This window comes from Lipophrys pholis, assembly GCF_963383615.2.
Source record: "Lipophrys pholis genome assembly, chromosome: 5".
Classification (NCBI taxonomy): Eukaryota; Metazoa; Chordata; class Actinopteri; order Blenniiformes; family Blenniidae; genus Lipophrys; species Lipophrys pholis.
In genome coordinates this window covers 384,196-403,251 of record NC_137628.1, presented here as the reverse complement: position 1 = coordinate 403,251, position 19,056 = coordinate 384,196, and the positions used below count along the sequence as shown (strand labels likewise).

At 44.0% G+C, this 19,056-nt stretch overlaps 1 protein-coding gene across 1 annotated transcript in view; it reads right to left on the bottom strand.

The window, feature by feature from the left end:
- The window catches only part of prkcaa (protein kinase C, alpha, a), a 158,428-nt gene that overhangs the window by 35,145 nt on the left and 104,227 nt on the right, over window positions 1-19,056 (bottom strand). Inside the window, exons 6-13 of the mRNA XM_080464018.1 lie at window positions 18,600-18,756; window positions 16,334-16,468; window positions 15,817-15,910; window positions 8,077-8,220; window positions 7,820-7,993; window positions 4,521-4,612; window positions 4,222-4,284; window positions 3,807-3,945 (exon numbers count right to left, since the gene is read on the bottom strand). Of these exons, the coding sequence (XP_080320144.1) occupies window positions 3,807-3,945; window positions 4,222-4,284; window positions 4,521-4,612; window positions 7,820-7,993; window positions 8,077-8,220; window positions 15,817-15,910; window positions 16,334-16,468; window positions 18,600-18,756 (998 nt within the window). The remainder of the gene's footprint in view (window positions 1-3,806; window positions 3,946-4,221; window positions 4,285-4,520; window positions 4,613-7,819; window positions 7,994-8,076; window positions 8,221-15,816; window positions 15,911-16,333; window positions 16,469-18,599; window positions 18,757-19,056) is intronic.

Genomic DNA, 19,056 nt, shown 5'->3' with positions numbered 1-19,056 from the left:
CAGAACCCCAGGCCTTGCCTCCTCCTGTAGTCCACTGCGTTCGGATCCAGAACCCCAGGCCTTGGAGTCGGTTAAAGCAGGATAAAAGATGTATGGAGGTAAAATCACTGTGTGAAAAGGGTTTTTTCCATCATCACCTCAGTGTTGTGCAGGGAGTTGAACCTTCACACGCCACCCTGCAGAGGGGACCAGTTTGAGCAACGAGGAAAGTTCCTGAGTCAGACGCTCAATATGAAAAGCTCCTCTCCTGAAATGTCAGGCCAAGCCAGCAGGCGGGGGCCACAGCCGTCTTTCATTCTGCTGCTCTTTCCCCACGGTGAATACCTTGTGCTTCCCCTTCTTTTCTTGTGTTTGCTTCCTTTGCTCTCTTCCCTGCTATCTCTTTCTCTCTTTGTCAAAGTCACTGAGGTGTGAATTCACATTAGTGGGAGCATTTCCTCCCTGACAGGCGCGAGCAGTGACTGGCTATATAGGTCAGGAGAAACCCAGAGAAAACTCTGGTGGTGTGTCTGTGCAGCGGCAGGCAGCCGGCAAACCACCGCACCGGCTCACATGGACACGATTACCAGAGACCTTCTGCTACACCCAGATGTACTTTCTCACTCAGAGAGCTGCGAGAAAAAGGAGTGTGACAATATCTCTCATTTCACAGCAATCTCACCCAGACTGGAATACACATGCAAATATGCAGGAAGCCGGCAGAGCAGAATCGGAGGTGAACTCCCTGAATCAGAAACAAGCACAGTACTTCTCATTACCTTTCATTACTCCTGCAGGGAGCCACAGTCCAGTAGAACCTCGGAGAAGAAAGGACTGTCGGATAATTAGTCAGTGATTCATTTACTAATTTACTACTTGATATTTATATAAAAGTCTTTAAAAATCAGTCTATTAAATCACATTGACCAGTATTTCTAACAGCCCAGTGTTCAAAGTAAATGGTAAAAACGTATATAAATGGCCTCCTTAACGTTTTATTAAGATATCTATTATTGTGCTTATAAGTTCTCAAAACTTTCTCTGTATAGAAAATTACTATTCAAAATAAAAATGAAATAAAACATCAAACATTTGGACTTGATCTGAAGCTGCATTTGGACTTTTGAAAGAAAACAGGAGAGCATGTGGTCCATCATAGGAGAATATAGGCTTTACATTCTAACTATGTAAAGAATGGAAGACTTTTTTAATGGGAAACTTCCCGTCAGGATAAATGCAGAAATAATATAAGCTGCCTGTTGATGACGAAGGTGAAAGAGAGGGATTTAGTTCGCCACAGCATGAACTCATTGCAAATGGTTGAAATGGACTCGTAGCTATTAAATGTAGGCTGAGCTCAGAAAATACTTCTGATAATAGTATACCTGATAATAGTATATATAATCAGTGTTGGATGCAGCTGAAATGAAAAGATTGAACTTTTTTTCTGCTTTTCAGAGACATGATGAAGATTCTCAGACACAACAGAACAAGTCCGTTCATGTTGATCGATAAAAACAATGAAAGGAAAATGATCAAACAATTTAATGATATATACGTACTTAATAATAAAGGCAGAACAAATCACCTGCTGGAGTAGACATTTTACTCCATTAAATAAATACATTTAAATAAGTTAAAGAGTTAAGAGTTATCCAAGGTTTTGGGGTCTGTGAGGATTCAGCCACTGGGTATTTACCTGGACAAAGAGGTTCACATGAATTATCTTTGAACTTCGACTGATAAAACATTTACAAAATGTGGTGGAGAAGGGAGAAACTTTCACAGCCTCAACATTAAGTTGACCCCTTTTTCACACTATGAGATTATTTAAGTGTTTCGGACTAAACAAAAGCAGACACTTTATAAAAACAAGGACGATCATCACAGGCTGATTCGTCCGTCACAAAACAGTTCTGGGAACTCACACTTCATTGTTTCTGAAAATGTCGCCACTGCGAGCCCATTGTAAGGTCAAATGCTACTTCCTGAAGAGTTTCTGAGTCTGTGTGTGTGTGTGTGTGTGTGTGTGTGTGTGTGTGTGTGTGTGTGTGTGTGTGTGTGTGTGTGTGTGTGTGTGTGTGTAAGCATTTTCAGTCTGTCTTCATACAAGCATAAAGATATTTATCTGTCAATGTGCAGTTTTTACACAGTGACACATCCTGTAATACTGAATGTGTGTCTGATATGAAACGTCTGACTAAGAGGATAATAGATGTGTGCGCTATGGAAACTCTGGCTGCTGCAGCCGCTCGCTGTGTCGCCTGGCTGGCGATTCGCGTTAGTCTGACTAACGTCCATTTGGGAGAATTAACCTCAAAGTCCATCAGAGAGGGTTATTAGTGAGAATCAATCAGCCCGGCTGGAACCCAGTGGAAACCAACCAGCTAATAATAGCCAGAAAAACTGATTCAGTTCATTTCTACGATCTGCTGCACTGAGCGCATCAGGCCACACGGTGGCGCAGCAGTTAGTGCTCTCGCCTTTTTGTGTGGAGTTTGCATGTTCTCCCACTGTGTGTGTGGGTTTCCTGGTTCCCTGTAACCCTCACCCCCCCAGAGCTGCTCCGTGTGGCTGCTACTGAGGGCGTAATGCTGGAAGGAACCCCCTCTGGGGATTAATACGCTGCAATAAAATGAAATATCAAATACAAATCGGACATGTGAGTCACATGTAGCTTCTTTTGGTTAAATAATTTGTGAAACTGTAAAAGAAGCTTTGCTGTTATTCAGGTTTTCTCATGTATTTTGGTAGACTGCTAAAATTCTTTTTTTTTGGATTGATTGGAATGAGTGTCGTCTGATCCGAGTCTGAGGAAGACGAACCGTTCTGGAAATGGCCTCCATTGTTTAACTGTGGAAACTGCTGATCAGCGAGACAGTCCAAAACTATCAGAGACAACTGAAGAGACGATAAAAAACAACAACAACAAGTAAAAATTTAGTTCATTTAGTTCTGTTTCTGCAGAGCAGATAATGCCTGGAGGGCTTGAATGAAGGTTTTTAGCGCCGTAACGCTGCGGCGTGTCCTACCTGGAATAACATTCATCCCTTTTTCATGAGGCATAACCTTGGTAAGAAAAATTTTAATTGAATAAAACCCTCTGTTTTGATCACAAATGGTGGGTCAGACATCAAAACAAAGCAACATTCTGAGAGAAAAGAGAAACGCTGGCTCTCGGGACGAAGCCGCTGGGCGGCACCGGCCGGCCTGGCCAGTCTGGGTCCAGTCTGGGTCCAGTCTGGGTCCAGTCTGGGTCCAGTCTGGGTCCAGTCTGGGTCCAGTCTGGGTCCAGTTTGGACTCGACAGGGACGAGCCGGCGTCCGTCTGACTGGATGCTGACGTCATTACAATGCGCTTTCCCGTGTGTTATGTGTGTTTATGTGTGTGTTAATGTGTGTGTGTGTTAACGTGTGTGTGTGTGTTAACGTGTGTGTGTGTGCGTGTGTTAACGTGTGTGTTGTGTGTGTGTGTGTGTGTGTTAACGTGTGTGTGTGTGTGTTAACGTGTGTGTGTTAACGTGTGTGTTGTGTGTGTGTGTGTGTTAACGTGTGTGTGTGTGTGTGTGTGTGTGTTAACGTGTGTGTGTTAACGTGTGTGTTGTGTGTGTGTGTGTGTTAACGTGTGTGTGTGTGTGTGTGTGCTCGTTCATCCTGAGGCACTGACCTCAATCTGGAGCACAGAGGTGACACAGGCTCCGGCCAGACAGTGACAGAGATGACCTCATGCATCAAAGCGCGCACACACACACACACACACCCACACACACACACACACACACACACACACACACACACACACACACACACACACTCAGCTGTTCTTACCTCTGGGGCGATGTAGTCGGGAGTACCACAGAAGGTTCGGGTGCTCACTCCTTCCAGCATGTTCTCTTTACACATGCCAAAGTCAGCAATTTTAATGTGTCCCTCACAGTCCAGCATCACGTTGTCCAACTTCAGGTCCCTGAGGAAGCAGAGGGACGTTAACAATCATCCTTCAACCTGACAATTGTTCTGTTAGGAACTGGATTAAGTGGGTTCTTCTTTTTGGACCATTTGCACTCATTCTAATGCTGCTGATGAATGTTTGCATAGAAGCCTAAAGGAGCTTCCACTATAGGATAAACCACGGTGGTGTGGGCACATTACAGAAATATTGATGATAGAATCTTTCTTTATAACGTAAAAGCGTCAACTGAATTTGAAGAAGTGTGTCTTTGTTCAACAGAATAATACTCGCCTGTAAATGACTCCTTTACTGTGCAGGAAGAAGAGACCAACAGCAATCTCTGCTGCATAGAACCTGTAACAACAACCAAACCAGGACATTCTTCCAATGAGAGAATGAATGAAATTAAGTCCTTCTCTTTTAGAAAATCCAGATTTTTGCTCCATGAACACATAAAAGATGCAGCTCGTTGACACTGTAACATACAGTTTTCCTTTTAATGATTAAAAAAAGTCTGAAATAACTTAAATAGAAAAAGAAAAAGCTTTGAACAGCAGAATTACAGTCTGAGTGATAGTAGAATGTCTTACACTGCCTGAGGCTCCTTGAACTTGCCCACTTGTTGGATATGGTACATGAGGTCTCCACCATTCACATACTCCATGACAAAGTACAAACGGTCCTGTAGTCACACAGAGAGATTTTTTATAAGTCTTTGGCATTATGAAATATATTGTTGTTGGGAGATTTTTATTCAAGGTTCTGTTCAGTGTTGCTGCCTGTTTCATTCCATCTTTATTGCGACTCTTTCTATGACAAGGTGACCTGAAAAGATCCCAGCAAAGTGCTTCATAATAAAATAAAACACTCAATGTGGACATGTGTCGGAAAATATTCTCTCCTTCCTCCAGTCCTGGTCCCTTACCTGTCGTGACAACTTTGACCCGACCTCAGTCTATCTGTGTTTCGTGGTGTCTCACTCTGAAAAACCAGAAGCAGCTTTCCCACATAACACCAGAACCACGCTGGCATCAAAGCTGAACATTCAACCGGGTCTGACAAAGTGTCAGCACCTGCGGCAAAGCCGGCTTTCCCCTGGACTGCTGAGGGTTCTGACCCTCATTGCACCATGGAGACAGTACCTCAAGCCCAATGCACACAAACTCTTTTATATATCTGAAAGACAAAGTTTTAGGTCTGTTGAGCATGCCCTTCAAAAGACAGAAATGCAAGCATAAACTGATAAATGTAAAGAGATAAAAATAAAGAGCCTCAGATAATGAAGCAAAGATTTAAGTGACTGACTTTGCAGGCTTGGAAACCCCAGGTCATGTCCACTGTACTAAATATAAATCTATGCATTGCACATTGTTTTTCCTGACCAGGTCCTTTCAGAAGAGGCAGTCAGCTTAACAGTCTGCTAGTTGGTGACCGAAATATCAGTCAATGTTTTATCTACCGACAAGTTGCTGTTTAACTGCAATGCAACCAGACGTTTGAGAGAAACCAGCACAACCAGACCGGACCTGAACCCAAAAATAGAAAACTAGGTAGCATGTAGGCCGTGTGAAAAATGCCATATATTCACTCTACATGAGCGAAGCACAACTTTCAACTGAAGCATTCAAATATCAACCTGAACAGCCGCTGATAGCGGCGCGAGCCACACTAACATGGCATCGTTTACCCTGAGACCTTGTAATCTCACCTGGCCTGAGAAGACGACGCGTCTCATCACAATAATTACCTCTGAAGATGTGTTTCCACTGGACCTGGCTGAAGGTAACCATCTCAAATGAAAGAGCTTTGCACTTTAGTAGTATTCACATTCCTAATATGGCTGTGGAAGGTTGTTCTTCATAAACATTTCATGTGTTTTTCTGGAAAAATATTTCAAATTGTGCTAAAATCGACTAGTCTTGACCTGTTGGGAAAATAGGAATGTCTGTATTAATTATGAGGTAATGACTATACCAAACAAATAAAGCTACAATGACAACATTTAAATGCAACGTTACACAGTCAGAGTATGATTGTTCCTGACCGTGTCAATAATCACTTGAATCAGCTTTTCAACATGAACCAAGACAAGATCAGCATTCAAACGAAAGAAAAGCAGGTTATCGCTGAGAAAAAGCTTCAGAGGAAATATGAAAGTGTGTGTGTGTGTGTGTGTGTGTGTGTGTGTGTGTGTGTGTGTGTGTGTGTGTGTGTGTGTGTGTGTGTGTGTGTGTGTGTGTGTGTGTGTGTGTGTGTGTGTGTGTGTGTGTGTTCATGAATGGACCATCCGTTGGGTCTTGTTCTTACGTTGCAGCTCTAATCAGATGCTCAAGTTGAGCTGGACCTCTCTGAACCCGGCTGCTCTAAGTTGTGTAACCCTAACCCTAACCCTAACCCACCCTAACCCTCACCCTCACCCTAACCCTAACCCTCGCCCTCACCCTAACCCTCACCCTCACCCTCACCCTAACCCTAACCCTATCCTTCACCCTCACCCTCACCCTCACCCTCACCCTAACCCTCACCCTCACCCTAACCCTAACCCTATCCTTCACCCTCACCCTCACCCTCACCCTCACCCTAACCCTCACCCTCACCCTCACCCTAACCCTCACCAGCAGCATTCTGCCTGAGGAAACCGTTCTCTTCTTCTTCTCCCTTCAGTTAACTTACATCGTTGACAATCATCCTATTTCATCCTCTCATACATACGGAACTAAAATAAATTAATTTACTCATTGAAATTAAAAGTAGTCAATGTCTTTATTTATCAAACCTGGTTTGAAACCAAATTGTCCTTGTAGCAGGGACTAATGTATTTTTATCATTTCAAAAGAATCTGTATGAATTGATAGAACTACGGCTGCTACTGCCACATCTATACTCCTCCTGCAACACTGGGAAAATATAATAAGAGCTGTTATTAGAGGAACAATAAACTCCTTGGAACTAAATCAATAGCGTTCATCTTATTCGGGGGGAGGATGGAGTGTGTGAAACAAACGCTGAGCTTCAGAAACAGCTTTGTTTGAGAAACTATTAAAGAAAGTCCTGACGATGTCCTGAGAATAAATCAGTGTTACTGACAGTTTCAGGGGGGAAGCTGAGCTGAAACAATGAAAATTCCTCTGCTTCGTCAGTCACAAAATGCCCCAGGCTAATGTATATATATATATATATATATATGTTGAGGCTTAAGTTACCCTTACGTTGCCAGGCAACGCTTTAAAATTGTGTCTAAAATTTATTTGTGTTTTTGATTTCAAGAAAAAACGTGTAGATCTCTTATGTGTAAAATATTGATCGATTGGCTCAGAAGAAATACGCTCAACTCTTCAGCTGCATGACGATCAGCAGCAGTGGAAGGTGAAGTGATTTTACCACACGAAGTACATGTGACGTTCTGTCTACTGAGAATATTTTCTTAAGTGCAAGATGATGCTATGTTTAGTTGATTCATAATCCATAAGATTAGGTCGACATGAGTGCTGCTGAATCGGGACTGGGATGTTTCTGGGTGGACATTTTGGGTTTTTCAGGTAAAGGTATGGATGATGGTACCGTTCCTGTCTCAATGTGAGCAACTGCAATGCAGCTTTTCTAACCTTCAGTCTGCAGCCACAGGTTGGACGTGACTCACAGTCTGCAGGCATGTGCACGGATGTCCAGGAGGAGATTTTACAAACATACATGCCTTAGTCTTTTCTCAATGTTGTTGATTTGTTTCTTTTGCCCTTTCTGTTAATGAGTCTTGTTGTACTTGCCCCCTGCTGCCCCTACAACAGTTTATGACTAAGCTGTTTGGCTCGAAGCCCCTTCCAGAATTAATCTGACCTGATGTGAGCAGGAGTGACCTGTCCTGGTGTATATCCAGGAGCCTTTCACCTACCACCGTCTGGAAGCACGAGTGGAGAAATGTGAGGAATGGCGGCTTGTCCTGCTGGGCCAGGACTCTCTTCTCCACCATGGTACATTCAACGTCATCGTCCTGGATCACCACGTCCTTCTTCAGGATCTTAATTGCATACAGCTCTTCAGTTGTCTTCATCTCTGCCAACATGACCTGCCAGAAGAAGAAACAGGTCACGTCCATGTTTTCCCTGCACCACCTCCAGACGCTCTGCGTTGTGCACCTGTCCTGCTCACCTTGCCAAAGCTGCCTTTCCCCAGAACAGCCAGGAAGGAGAAGTCGCAGAGTTTAACCTGATCCAGGCTGCTGGACGGCAGCTGACCGGAGTGGCCGTCATCCGTCTCAGTGATCACCTTCTTCCCTGGGCCAAGCTTGGCTTTCTGCGCTCGGGGCACAAAGGACAAGCGTCTCAGAGATAAAGGCCATTAAAACAGAGAATCTACAGACAACAAGAAGCTTTGCTCAGCAGATTCGATGCAATGACCTTGCTTACATTTCCTAAAAGCTTTTTTTGGTTTTTCAAAGGAAATATTTTCAATGTCCAGAGTTTGTGGACTTAACACTTTACCGGCATCAGATCGATGGCGGTCATTAATTGTACAAATGACAACATTCGAATATTTCAACCTTCATGTTTCTACCACTACAATCAAACTTGTTTTGTGTTTGAGTTTAAATTTAAAATTCAGAATGGACACGTTTGTGTTTTTCCTTCAACATGTTCGTACTCAGTCACACTGTTCAGTTTGCTCTCACAGTCAAAACGCAGATGAACAGAATTTAAAATTAAATGTGGTGAAATGAGACTGCGGCGTCACGGTGGAGCTGATGGGAAAGAGAAACTACAGATCACAACTAAATCATTTCTTTCTACAATAAACGGCTGGAGGGTATATTTTGTAATATTAGAGGGTGATTCTCAACCATTCTGGAAAAAAAGTTTGATGAAAAATGAAAAGTGGTCACTAACATTTGACATGGTATATAGTACTGCCTTGATATACGTCATATACTCCAAAATAAACTGCATTCAGTGTGAGATTATACAAAGATCATAATTCAGTTGGGGCATTCTTGACAGGTAGTTTATTATAAAGATGGTTCCTCTCTGGGTCACAATTACCTCAATTGAAGCATAATGATGCATCTACCAGCCACATTTATAATTTTAAAATAATAATGATAACAATAATAATAATAATAATAATAATAATAATAATAATAATAATAATAATAATAATAATAATCAGTTGTGTAATGATTCCTAGTATTTGCATAACAGAAATCCCATTTTATTTGATGATAGGAGAAATTGAAAAGCATTTGTTGTGGGTTTTTTCCACATTAGACCTTGAAGATTATTATTTCTCAGTCATAAAAATCTGGAGCTCTAAAATGCGGCAAAGGGTTGTCGGAATGTGGCTTAGCTGAGTGCATGCGTTTCCATCACAGACCAACATCTTTAACATCAAACTTTGAAGATAAATGAGCATTCTTGCTTTATGCACTTCCTCTCATGCCACGACATGCTTGATTTCCCAGCCGGGCAAAATGCTTGAAGAAGCTTGCCAAAAGGCTACAGAGCACTGTGCTGAGAACGACTCTCGTTTCTGACACTTTAAAGGCTCAACAACAATCAAGATACAGAATAACAGTCATCCCGTCCTCGGTAGCTCGACACATAAACAGGACATGTCCAGGTTTCAATCTCAGCCAAGGCAATATGCTGATCCAGACTCATGCTGTACTACAACATCAAATAACACACAAAGAAAGATGCTGTGAGGAATTCATGTCAAACTATCAAGGTTTCCCACTTTCATGGATTAAACCACCTTCTGTTCTGAGGCCAGTGAGAGTGAGTCACATGGTTACTGAGCACTCTCGGTACATTTCTCCTTCTTCAGAACAGAAAAAAAACAACTAATCATAGATCTTAAGAAGGATTAAAAGAAAATCTTCAAGGATGATTCAATGTGCTGGCAAAAAGAAAAAAAAACATTCTTTCAAAAACATGTGATCCCACACCAAACTATCATTTAACAAACATTCCCTGATTCTCAAGGTTTTGCAGCTGGAAAACTTTATGAAATCTGCGACACGCTGTCATGGAACCGCTTCCATCCAAACACTGAACTTGTGATGCTAAGAAGCTTTAGTTTGGTTAATGGCGTCTACTGCAGTCTGCTCTTTAAACCGGAGCAGCACATACAGGCGAAGCAGAGCAGACGGCACCAGATCACAGCACACCTGTAAGCTTTAGCCAGAGAAAGGAGCCTGGCCAGGCCAAGCGAGTAGCAGCCTTACTTCCCTCGTCTCAGACGCACCTGATCAGAGTCTTCCACAACTGCTTGGTCCTGAAACCACAGGGAGAAGGGAGCCGAAAGGCCTGACTCACTTAGTGTACAAGCCTCTACTCACACAGCTGACGTTCTTAATGTGGAACTTGAGGGGCAACAGAAGTACAAAACGATCACAAAAACAATAACAGTAGAGGTCTAAAACTAAATATATGTAGTCAGACTTGGAACCACTACACTCAACAGATAAAACACCATGATGTCGCTATTATAGCCGTCAAAATGAATGTCAGTTTTGTATGGAGCAAACACAAAAGCAACACAAACAACTAAACAACTGATGTCTGTTCAAGATCAAACACAAAACCTTTGACGTGACACCATGAATCATCACGTCACATAACTCCATCCAGGAAGATGAAACAAAGAAAAATGAAGGTGCAATAAAATCTGAAAATGCCATTGAGATTTAATGTTGTTCAATGTAGATATGAAAACCGAATATTTTTGAATGAAAAAAGAAACACATGCATACACACATATACACTTGCACACAGAAGTTGTTCCTGTAATCCCATAATAGCTCACTGCTGACATCTAGTGGTCACACTTGGTATAGTTTCTCTTCGTATTTCACATGTGCAGCATTTTATCCACGTGTCGGTGACCAGGGAGAAAGAAGTTCAAGCCGAGTTCACAATGAGATGAGGAACAGAGATGTAAATCACGTCTGCAGGAACACCAACATACGATCACAACATGGAAACAACCAGCCGTCTACAGGAACGACACATACAAGCTTTAAACACACACATGCAGACACACTGAGCTTTGAACAACAAGCAGTACATAGACACCATTTACTAACAATCCACTAACTCTGGGGAGTAATAAAGAGCTGGACTCTCACAAGAAGTGACTGGAACAGGATTCACTTCTTTAACTTTTCACTAATACCCAAACGCAATCAACCACATTGAAATTGTTAGTAAGGTGGATCGATTTGTAATGGCAGGACACCGCTTACAAATGATCCAATAGGAGGAGGGATGAAGGAATGAAGGAATGTGTCACCACAACAATATGAGACAAGCAGGAGAGGGAGAGGAGGAGAGGAGAGGAGAGGAGAGGAGAGGAGAGGAGAGGAGAGGAGAGGAGAGGAGAGGAGAGGAGAGGAGAGGAGAGGAGAGGAGAGGAAGATGAACGGGGGGAGGGGAAGAGGAGTAGAGAGGGAGAGGAGAGGATGAGAGGGAGAGGAGGAGGAGAGGAGAGGAGAGGAGGGGAGGAGGAGGAGGAGGAGAGGAGAGGAAGATGAGGGTAGGAGGAGAGGGAGAGGAGAGGAGAGGAGGGGAGGAGGAGGAGGAGGAGAGGAGAGGAGAGGAAGATGAGGGGAGGAGGAGAGGGAGAGGAGAGGATGAGAGGGAGAGGAGGAGGAGAGGAGAGGAGAGGAGGGGAGGAGGAGGAGGAGGAGAGGAGAGGAGAGGAGAGGAGAGGAGAGGAGAGGAGAGGAAGATGAGGGTAGGAGGAGAGGGAGAGGAGAGGAGAGGAGGGGAGGAGGAGGAGGAGGAGAGGAGAGGAGAGGAAGATGAGGGGAGGAGGAGAGGGAGAGGAGAGGATGAGAGGGAGAGGAGGAGGAGAGGAGAGGAGAGGAGAGGAGGGGAGGAGGAGGAGGAGGAGAGGAGAGGAGAGGAGAGGAGAGGAGAGGAAGATGAGGGTAGGAGGAGAGGGAGAGGAGAGGAGAGGAGGGGAGGAGGAGGAGGAGGAGAGGAGAGGAGAGGAAGATGAGGGGAGGAGGAGAGGGAGAGGAGAGGAGAAGAGGGGAGGAGGAGGAGGAGGAGAGGAGAGGAAGATGAGGGGAGGAGGAGAGGGAGAGGAGAGGAGGAGAGGAGAAGAGAGGAAGATGAGGGGAAGAGAAGAGAGGAGAGGAAAGGAGAGGAAGGCTACCTTTAGATTAAAGTTAATTTGGCAGTCCTGTGATCAGGGGCGAGACGTGGAGGAGAAAGGAAGAGAGAAACTCTTGCATTAAATATGACGAGGTGAGACAGGATGAAGAAGCAGTTGTACAGTAGAAGTCTCACCGAGCGCTCGGGAGGGAGCAGGAGGCTAAGGGGAGAAGGGAGAAAACCACAGAGGGTTTATAGGAGGCAACACCAGGGGAAGGAGAGGAGCTCTCCAGGATAGACTCCCAGAGTTACACAGTGAGTGGACCAAGCTCAAGACCTGGAGATTTAAGATCAATTAAGAAAGAAAGAAAGACAGTACTTTCACTTGAGTACTGCAGGTATGCCTTTGAGTTCCCATTTGAATCCTGTGTGAAACACCACTGCTCTGAAGCATGTCAGTGTTCTGGGTCGATTCTCAGGCACTTATTAGAGGAGAAATACTGAAAACAAGTGTGGCACTGATGTCTTTCACGTCTTCATGTGGTTCAAACAGCTGCTGAAGTGGAATCCTCATCAATGCAAACAAATGAGGAAGTCAGGAACATTTTCTCACAACAAAAATAGAAATTCAGGTTTCATCTCTGATTTGTCAACATTAGCAGTTATATGATTACACAAAGAATTTCCTTTCAAACTATTAAAACTACAGAGTCCAATGTGCAGCAGGCCAGTCAAACGTGAGGCCAGCAGGCCAAGACGGCCCTGTGGGGTGACTGTCCTGAAAACTGAACATGGGATATATACAGTACATATATAACCTTCAGTTCTGCCTCTTCTGAAGGTAGAACCCTCCATCTTTAGCTAAACTGAAGGAACATCTCAGCGTCGCTGAAAACTGAAGGACTGCAGCGACTGTTGGGTAAGAAACACCAGGACACGTATACTTTCAGAGTACACTGCTTTGTTATGACGACTCTCATTGTTAACAGCCGGTCAAGTGTGAAGAATTCCATATTTTTTCTTGTATGTTTTGTACTTTTTAATATTTACAGGTTGATGCATTCGTGTTTTGTTATTAAACTAAAATGAGTTTCACACCCCATATATATATATATATATATATATATATATATATATGTAAGGGACGTCCCGATCACAGTTTTTGGTCCGCGATACCGATCCGATTTTTCAGAATTGAGTATCGGCCGATACCGATACTTTCCCGATCCGATACTCACATTACTATTGCAAATATACTCAATAGTGTATTTTTGGAGCGACGAAGACGTCTGAAGCTAAAAGCACTATTGGCAGAAGCTTTGTTTAGATAGAAATTATTGTAAAACTCACTTATTGAATCAAAATTCTTCTCAGAATGACTTAAGAACTTATTTATACTTTATTCAGTCAGAACAACAAAACCCCAGTTACACTCTGCAGTCTTGTTTCTCTTATTTATCTTAACTTAAACTACTTCACCTGCATTTTGTGGTAAAGAAATCACTATGAACACGGCTCAACACGAGGCTTCAGGGCATGTAGTACACATACCACACCTTTAGGGGCGCTGCAACTCACCAAACACAACAGACCACATAGAAATTTAGAAGTAGACTACTGCACATAACCCACTATATATAACTCTAGTTTTATAGGTCTATGGCCCCGCTCCGCCTGCTTCTAGCTTCTGCAGCTCCACCGGAGCTTCTAGTCCCTGATTGTTCTGGTTATTAGGGGACGTTGTGGACCTCAGTTTACGGCAGGTCACAAACGGGGCTCGCTTTACGGCAGCTGACGTGAAAAAGTTTTTTTTTTTGATCGGCGGGGTGATCGGCTGGATTTGCCGATTCCCGATCACTCACAAATCACTAATATCGGCCCCCGATCCAATCGGTAGATATCATCCCTAATATATATATGTGGTGTCTTTGTTGTACTGTTTTCTTAACAGAGGGCAGCTGTAAAAGAAGTGAAACAAACATTTATTGTGAAAAGCTAAACACTGAGCAACAATCTGAGGACCACAAGAGAAAGATGCTGTTGCATCAAACAGCACAAAAATAATTGATATATTAAAAAAGGGATAATGTTTAACTTCTACAACAAGAAGAAAAAAATGAAGGCCTGGACTGAAAAGGGGCAGCGGTGGCCTAACAAGCTTATAATAAGAGGGTTGCTGGTTTGAATCCCACAAGCAGCAGGTCCCCAAGTGAGGCCCTGAACCCCCAAGTGCTTGTTGAGTCGGGAGGAGAGAACATGGAAACGTTGTGCTCATTAAACGTGAATCGCAGGATAAACTAGAATGTCTTGCTCTAAGAGTTGCAGTCTTACTCACTTTGAGATCAGAGAAGTTTTTCCTTTATTAATTGTTCTTTGGGAGAAAACACTCAACAAATATATATATATATATATATATATATATATATATATATATATATATAAAAGTAGATTGAACTTTTACACCCATTTCATAGGCTGCTACTAATAAGGAGAGGCAGACTTCAAATCTCCGTAATGTGCTGACGAAGCAGTCTCTAATCCAACGGCTGTGCAGCTCAGGTAGCATGTGACCATTTGGTAAGTCTGCTGGGAGATTTGTTTCTGCAGTGAGGGGAGGCTCCGTCAGCTCCGTCAGCTCCGTCAGCCACACACACTTCCATCTACTGCCATTCAGACGAGTAGAAAACACAAAGGGATTTTCAAAAGTATAACAAAAGGGAATAAATGATCAGCACTTTGGAAAACTACTAAAATACCTGAACTCATGAAGTCTATCCAAGAAATAATTCCAGGAGAAACACTTCATCAGAAACTTTTTTCTTCCGACTACTATATTTGTATATTAGTGTCGTGATTCCACATTTATCTTGCCTTTCAGTTTTTCTTTTCTCAATAACGTTCATCTCAATAATCACTCTCTGGAAGTACCTGGAACCTTCCCTTCAAGGAACTATAAAAGTGGCTGGGCCCAATGTTGCATCGTATCCTAAAGTCCCAGCAGTTTTCTAAAGTGTCACAAGAGAAAGGAACAAAGACATACAAGAACAAGAACCACGAAGCGAAGGAGAGGTTGGCCTCGTCACTTCATCACGGAGAACGTTGAACATGTGTGGTCTTTGATCAGTGCATTGTTAACCAGCTTATTGAGACAGCACAGTAAAGAAGACCAGCACTCGTCACAATGTAGATCTAAAATACAAGAATCCACTGATAGATGGAAGCACGACGGTGCAAATGAAGGAAAACAGTCGTCATGCAGTTTTTTCATTATAGTGAGTGAAATATGATCAATAATCAGTCATATAATCATATAATATAGTCCTAGAATCAAATATTCTAAGCACTGCAAACCTTTCAAAAGATTAAGCAGGGACTTGTTTTTATCCCTAGAACTGGATTCAGATCCTCCTTCTGGGGGTCAGAACACGGTTCCTATTCCCTGGGGGAGCTCCTGAGGTAAAACTGTAGCTTGAGCTCCAGCAATAGATATCTGTGTCCCTGCTGTTGGCTTGTACTTCCTGTTCCCCAGTCCTTCCATACTTTGTCTTTATCACCAACAATCCATGTGACATGAGTCCTTCAGGAACTAGAACGACGGGAGCAGTCAGGACCAGAGGTCTGCTCAGGCCACACATAGAATTCATGTTGTAATCTTCTGGCTGTTCTCCTGGTTCGGATGTGATTCCGATCCACACCTGAAGTGCAGGTTGACCTTTTCATTTCCAATCCATTGAGGTGGAGCACAGAGAGCGACACACTGACAATAAGTCCACCACTTCAGAGGAGTCCTCACCTCAAACTTCTGCCTCAGCTCCTCGTTCCCATCATCCTCCTCTGAGATGGGAACATTGTAGTACTCTCCTTCCTCCTGGCACAACAGCTTATACCTGAGGGGGGAGGACAAGGTGTGCACACCCAGGGGAAGAAAAAGAAATGTAAGAATGCAGCAGATCATTTTGTGGATATTCTGTTTCTATGTCTTAGAGCCACTCGCCAAAGTTTGGGAACTTAATGGCCTCAAAAAAACTGATGAAGGAGCAAATGTCTGTCCCTTTGTCTGACTCATGTTTTACATCCTTACTTCTGCTAGGATTCATGTCACAGTGTGAAAGCAGACACTCTGGTGGAAATGGAATGATTTACATATCAGCTTCTGAAATTCACTCAACACATTTACTATAAAACAAGTTTTACTAATTGAAATTCTATGAGTATCATAGCAAATTTCCACCGCATTTCCAATAGAAGATAAGAATGATCTTGCACAGAATAAAGGAAGAGCTTCATCCAAACAATGATTGCTGTTTTACCAGCCGCAGACGGGAGCCTTCATGAGCTCCGACACGCCGAAGGAAAGAGCTCCCATGAAGTCATTCCTGGTGGTCCGGTCCCAGTCCCACACTTCCACCGACAGCCTGCGGTCCTTATCGGTCGGCTTCAGCTTGCTGCCAAGCACATTACGGTTATTATACACAACAAAATTAAACATTTTTAAAATAGAAAGAAATATGCTATCACAGCTTTGTTTTTAACTTAGATGCCCTTTTGGTCGAGATATACCTGGAAAATGGGATTATATCTTCTGGAAGTAGATCTGTCTTTTATTTTATTTTATATTATATATACTTATATTATAATGTTCAGCTCCCGGTGTTATACCAAGTTCTGTATCATGGAAGCATGGAGGCCTCAGACACCAGAGGAACATGCTCAATGAGTCAGGACAGCACCTTGAACAGCGATTTGGTGATGATCGTAGAGGTGAGATGACAAACCAGCTGCAGGCGTGTGACACTGTTGATAACAAGCTGCTCCACAGCTGGTGGTGGTCAGAGGGTGAGAGAGTGAGTGGTCGGTGGTGGTCAGAGGGTGAGAGAGTGAGTGGTTGGTGGTGGTCAGAGGGTGAGAGAGTGAGTGGCTGGTGGTGGTCAGAGGGTGAGAGAGTGAGAGAGTGAGTGGTTGGTGGTGGTCAGAGGGTGAGAGAGTGAGTGGTCGGTGGTGGTCAGAGGGTGAGAGAGTGAGTGGTTGGTGGTGGTCAGAGGGTGAGATAGTGAGTGGTTGGTGGTGGTCAGAGGGTGAATGTAGTGAGAGAGTGAGTGGTTGGTGGTGGTCAGAGGGTGAGAGAGTGAGTGGCTGGTGGTGGTCAAAGGGTGAGAGAGTGAGTGGTTGGTGGTGGTCAGAGGGTGAGAGAGTGAGTGGTTGGTGGTGGTCAGAGGGTGAGAGAGTGAGTGGTTGGTGGTGGTCAGAGGGTGAGAGAGTGAGTGGTTGGTGGTGGTCAGAGGGTGAGAGAGTGAGTGGTTGGTGGTGGTCAGAGGGTGAGAGAGTGAGTGGTTGGTGGTGGTCAGAGGGTGAGAGAGTGAGTGGTTGGTGGTGGTCAGAGGGTGAGAGAGTGAGTGGTTGGTGGTCGTCAGAGGGTGAGAGAGTGAGTGGTTGGTGGTGGTGGTCAGAGGGTGAGAGAGTGAGTGGCTCGTGGTGGTCAGAGGGTGAGAGAGTGAGAGAGTGAGTGGTTGGTGGTCGTCAGAGGGTGAGAGAGTGAGTGGTTGGTGGTGGTCAGAGGGTGAGAGAGTGAGTGGTTGGTGGTGGTCAGAGGGTGAGAGAGTGAGTGGTTGGTGGTGGTCAGAGGGTGAGAGAGTGAGTGGCTCGTGGTGGTCAGAGGGTGAGAGAGTGAGTGGTTGGTGGTGGTCAGAGGGTGAGAGAGTGAGTGGTTGGTGGTGGTCAGAGGGTGAGAGAGTGAGTGGTTGGTGGTGGTCAGAGGGTGAGAGAGTGAGTGGTTGGTGGTCGTCAGAGGGTGAGAGAGTGAGTGGTTGGTGGTGGTGGTCAGAGGGTGAGAGAGTGAGTGGCTCGTGGTGGTCAGAGGGTGAGAGAGTGAGAGAGTGAGTGGTTGGTGGTCGTCAGAGGGTGAGAGAGTGAGTGGTTGGTGGTGGTCAGAGGGTGAGAGAGTGAGTGGTTGGTGGTGGTCAGAGGGTGAGAGAGTGAGTGGTTGGTGGTGGTCAGAGGGTGAGAGAGTGAGTGGCTCGTGGTGGTCAGAGGGTGAGAGAGTGAGTGGTTGGTGGTGGTCAGAGGGTGAGAGAGTGAGTGGTTGGTGGTGGTCAGAGGGTGAGAGAGTGAGTGGTTGGTGGTGGTCAGAGGGTGAGAGAGTGAGTGGTTGGTGGTGGTCAGAGGGTCGATGGTGCAGATTAGCAGCCTCTCCTCCGTCAGTCTGCCCCAGAGCAGCTGTGGCTACAGACGTAGTTTACCACCATCTTGTATGGAGTGAATGAATAATGCAATGTAAAGTGTCTTTGAGTGTCGATGCATTATTATTATTATTATTATTATTATTATTATTATTATTATTACTATTATTATTATTGTTATTATTATTATTATTATTACTATTATTCACTATTTCTTCATTCACCTGAGGAAGTGCAGGCCCTTCCAGTCTGAACTAGAACCTCCATAATTGGAAGCGATTGTGATAACCATGACACCTTTGTGCTGTTTAATTCATACAATCCAATTCCAACATCAGCATTTCATTATTCCTTCTCCCATGTTGAGAATATAAAACAAAGTGTTCTGATAGATACTCACAAAGTGAAGGACTCGTTCCACTTGGGGTTGAGGCTGGAGCGGATGGTTTTGGTCTTCTGCTTGGTCTCATTCTTGGGATCTGGTATGAGCTTGAGCTTGACGTATGGATCAGACAGGCCATTGGGGTCCATGGGGATGAGGTTTTTGCCTTCACTCACTGAGAAAGAGAGAGAATAGGGGCTGAAGATGCTTTTAACTGTAGAAACTAAAGGGATTCTTTGAAAGCACTGCTTTATTTGTAGAACAGGAGTCTCCTGCCATCGAAGCTGAAACCTTGTTTCACAGTAAACCAGGGTTTGGGTCAGGGCCAGATAGAAGCTGGATTCTATTCAACAGGTGAACATCAACAGAACAAAGTCAGTGTGTTCAGGATCAAACAGCAAGTCAAAGGTTAGAAATATTATTTATGCTTCCAAGATACAAAGGGTGCAAAAAGAGACCAGTGGATCTGAAGGGT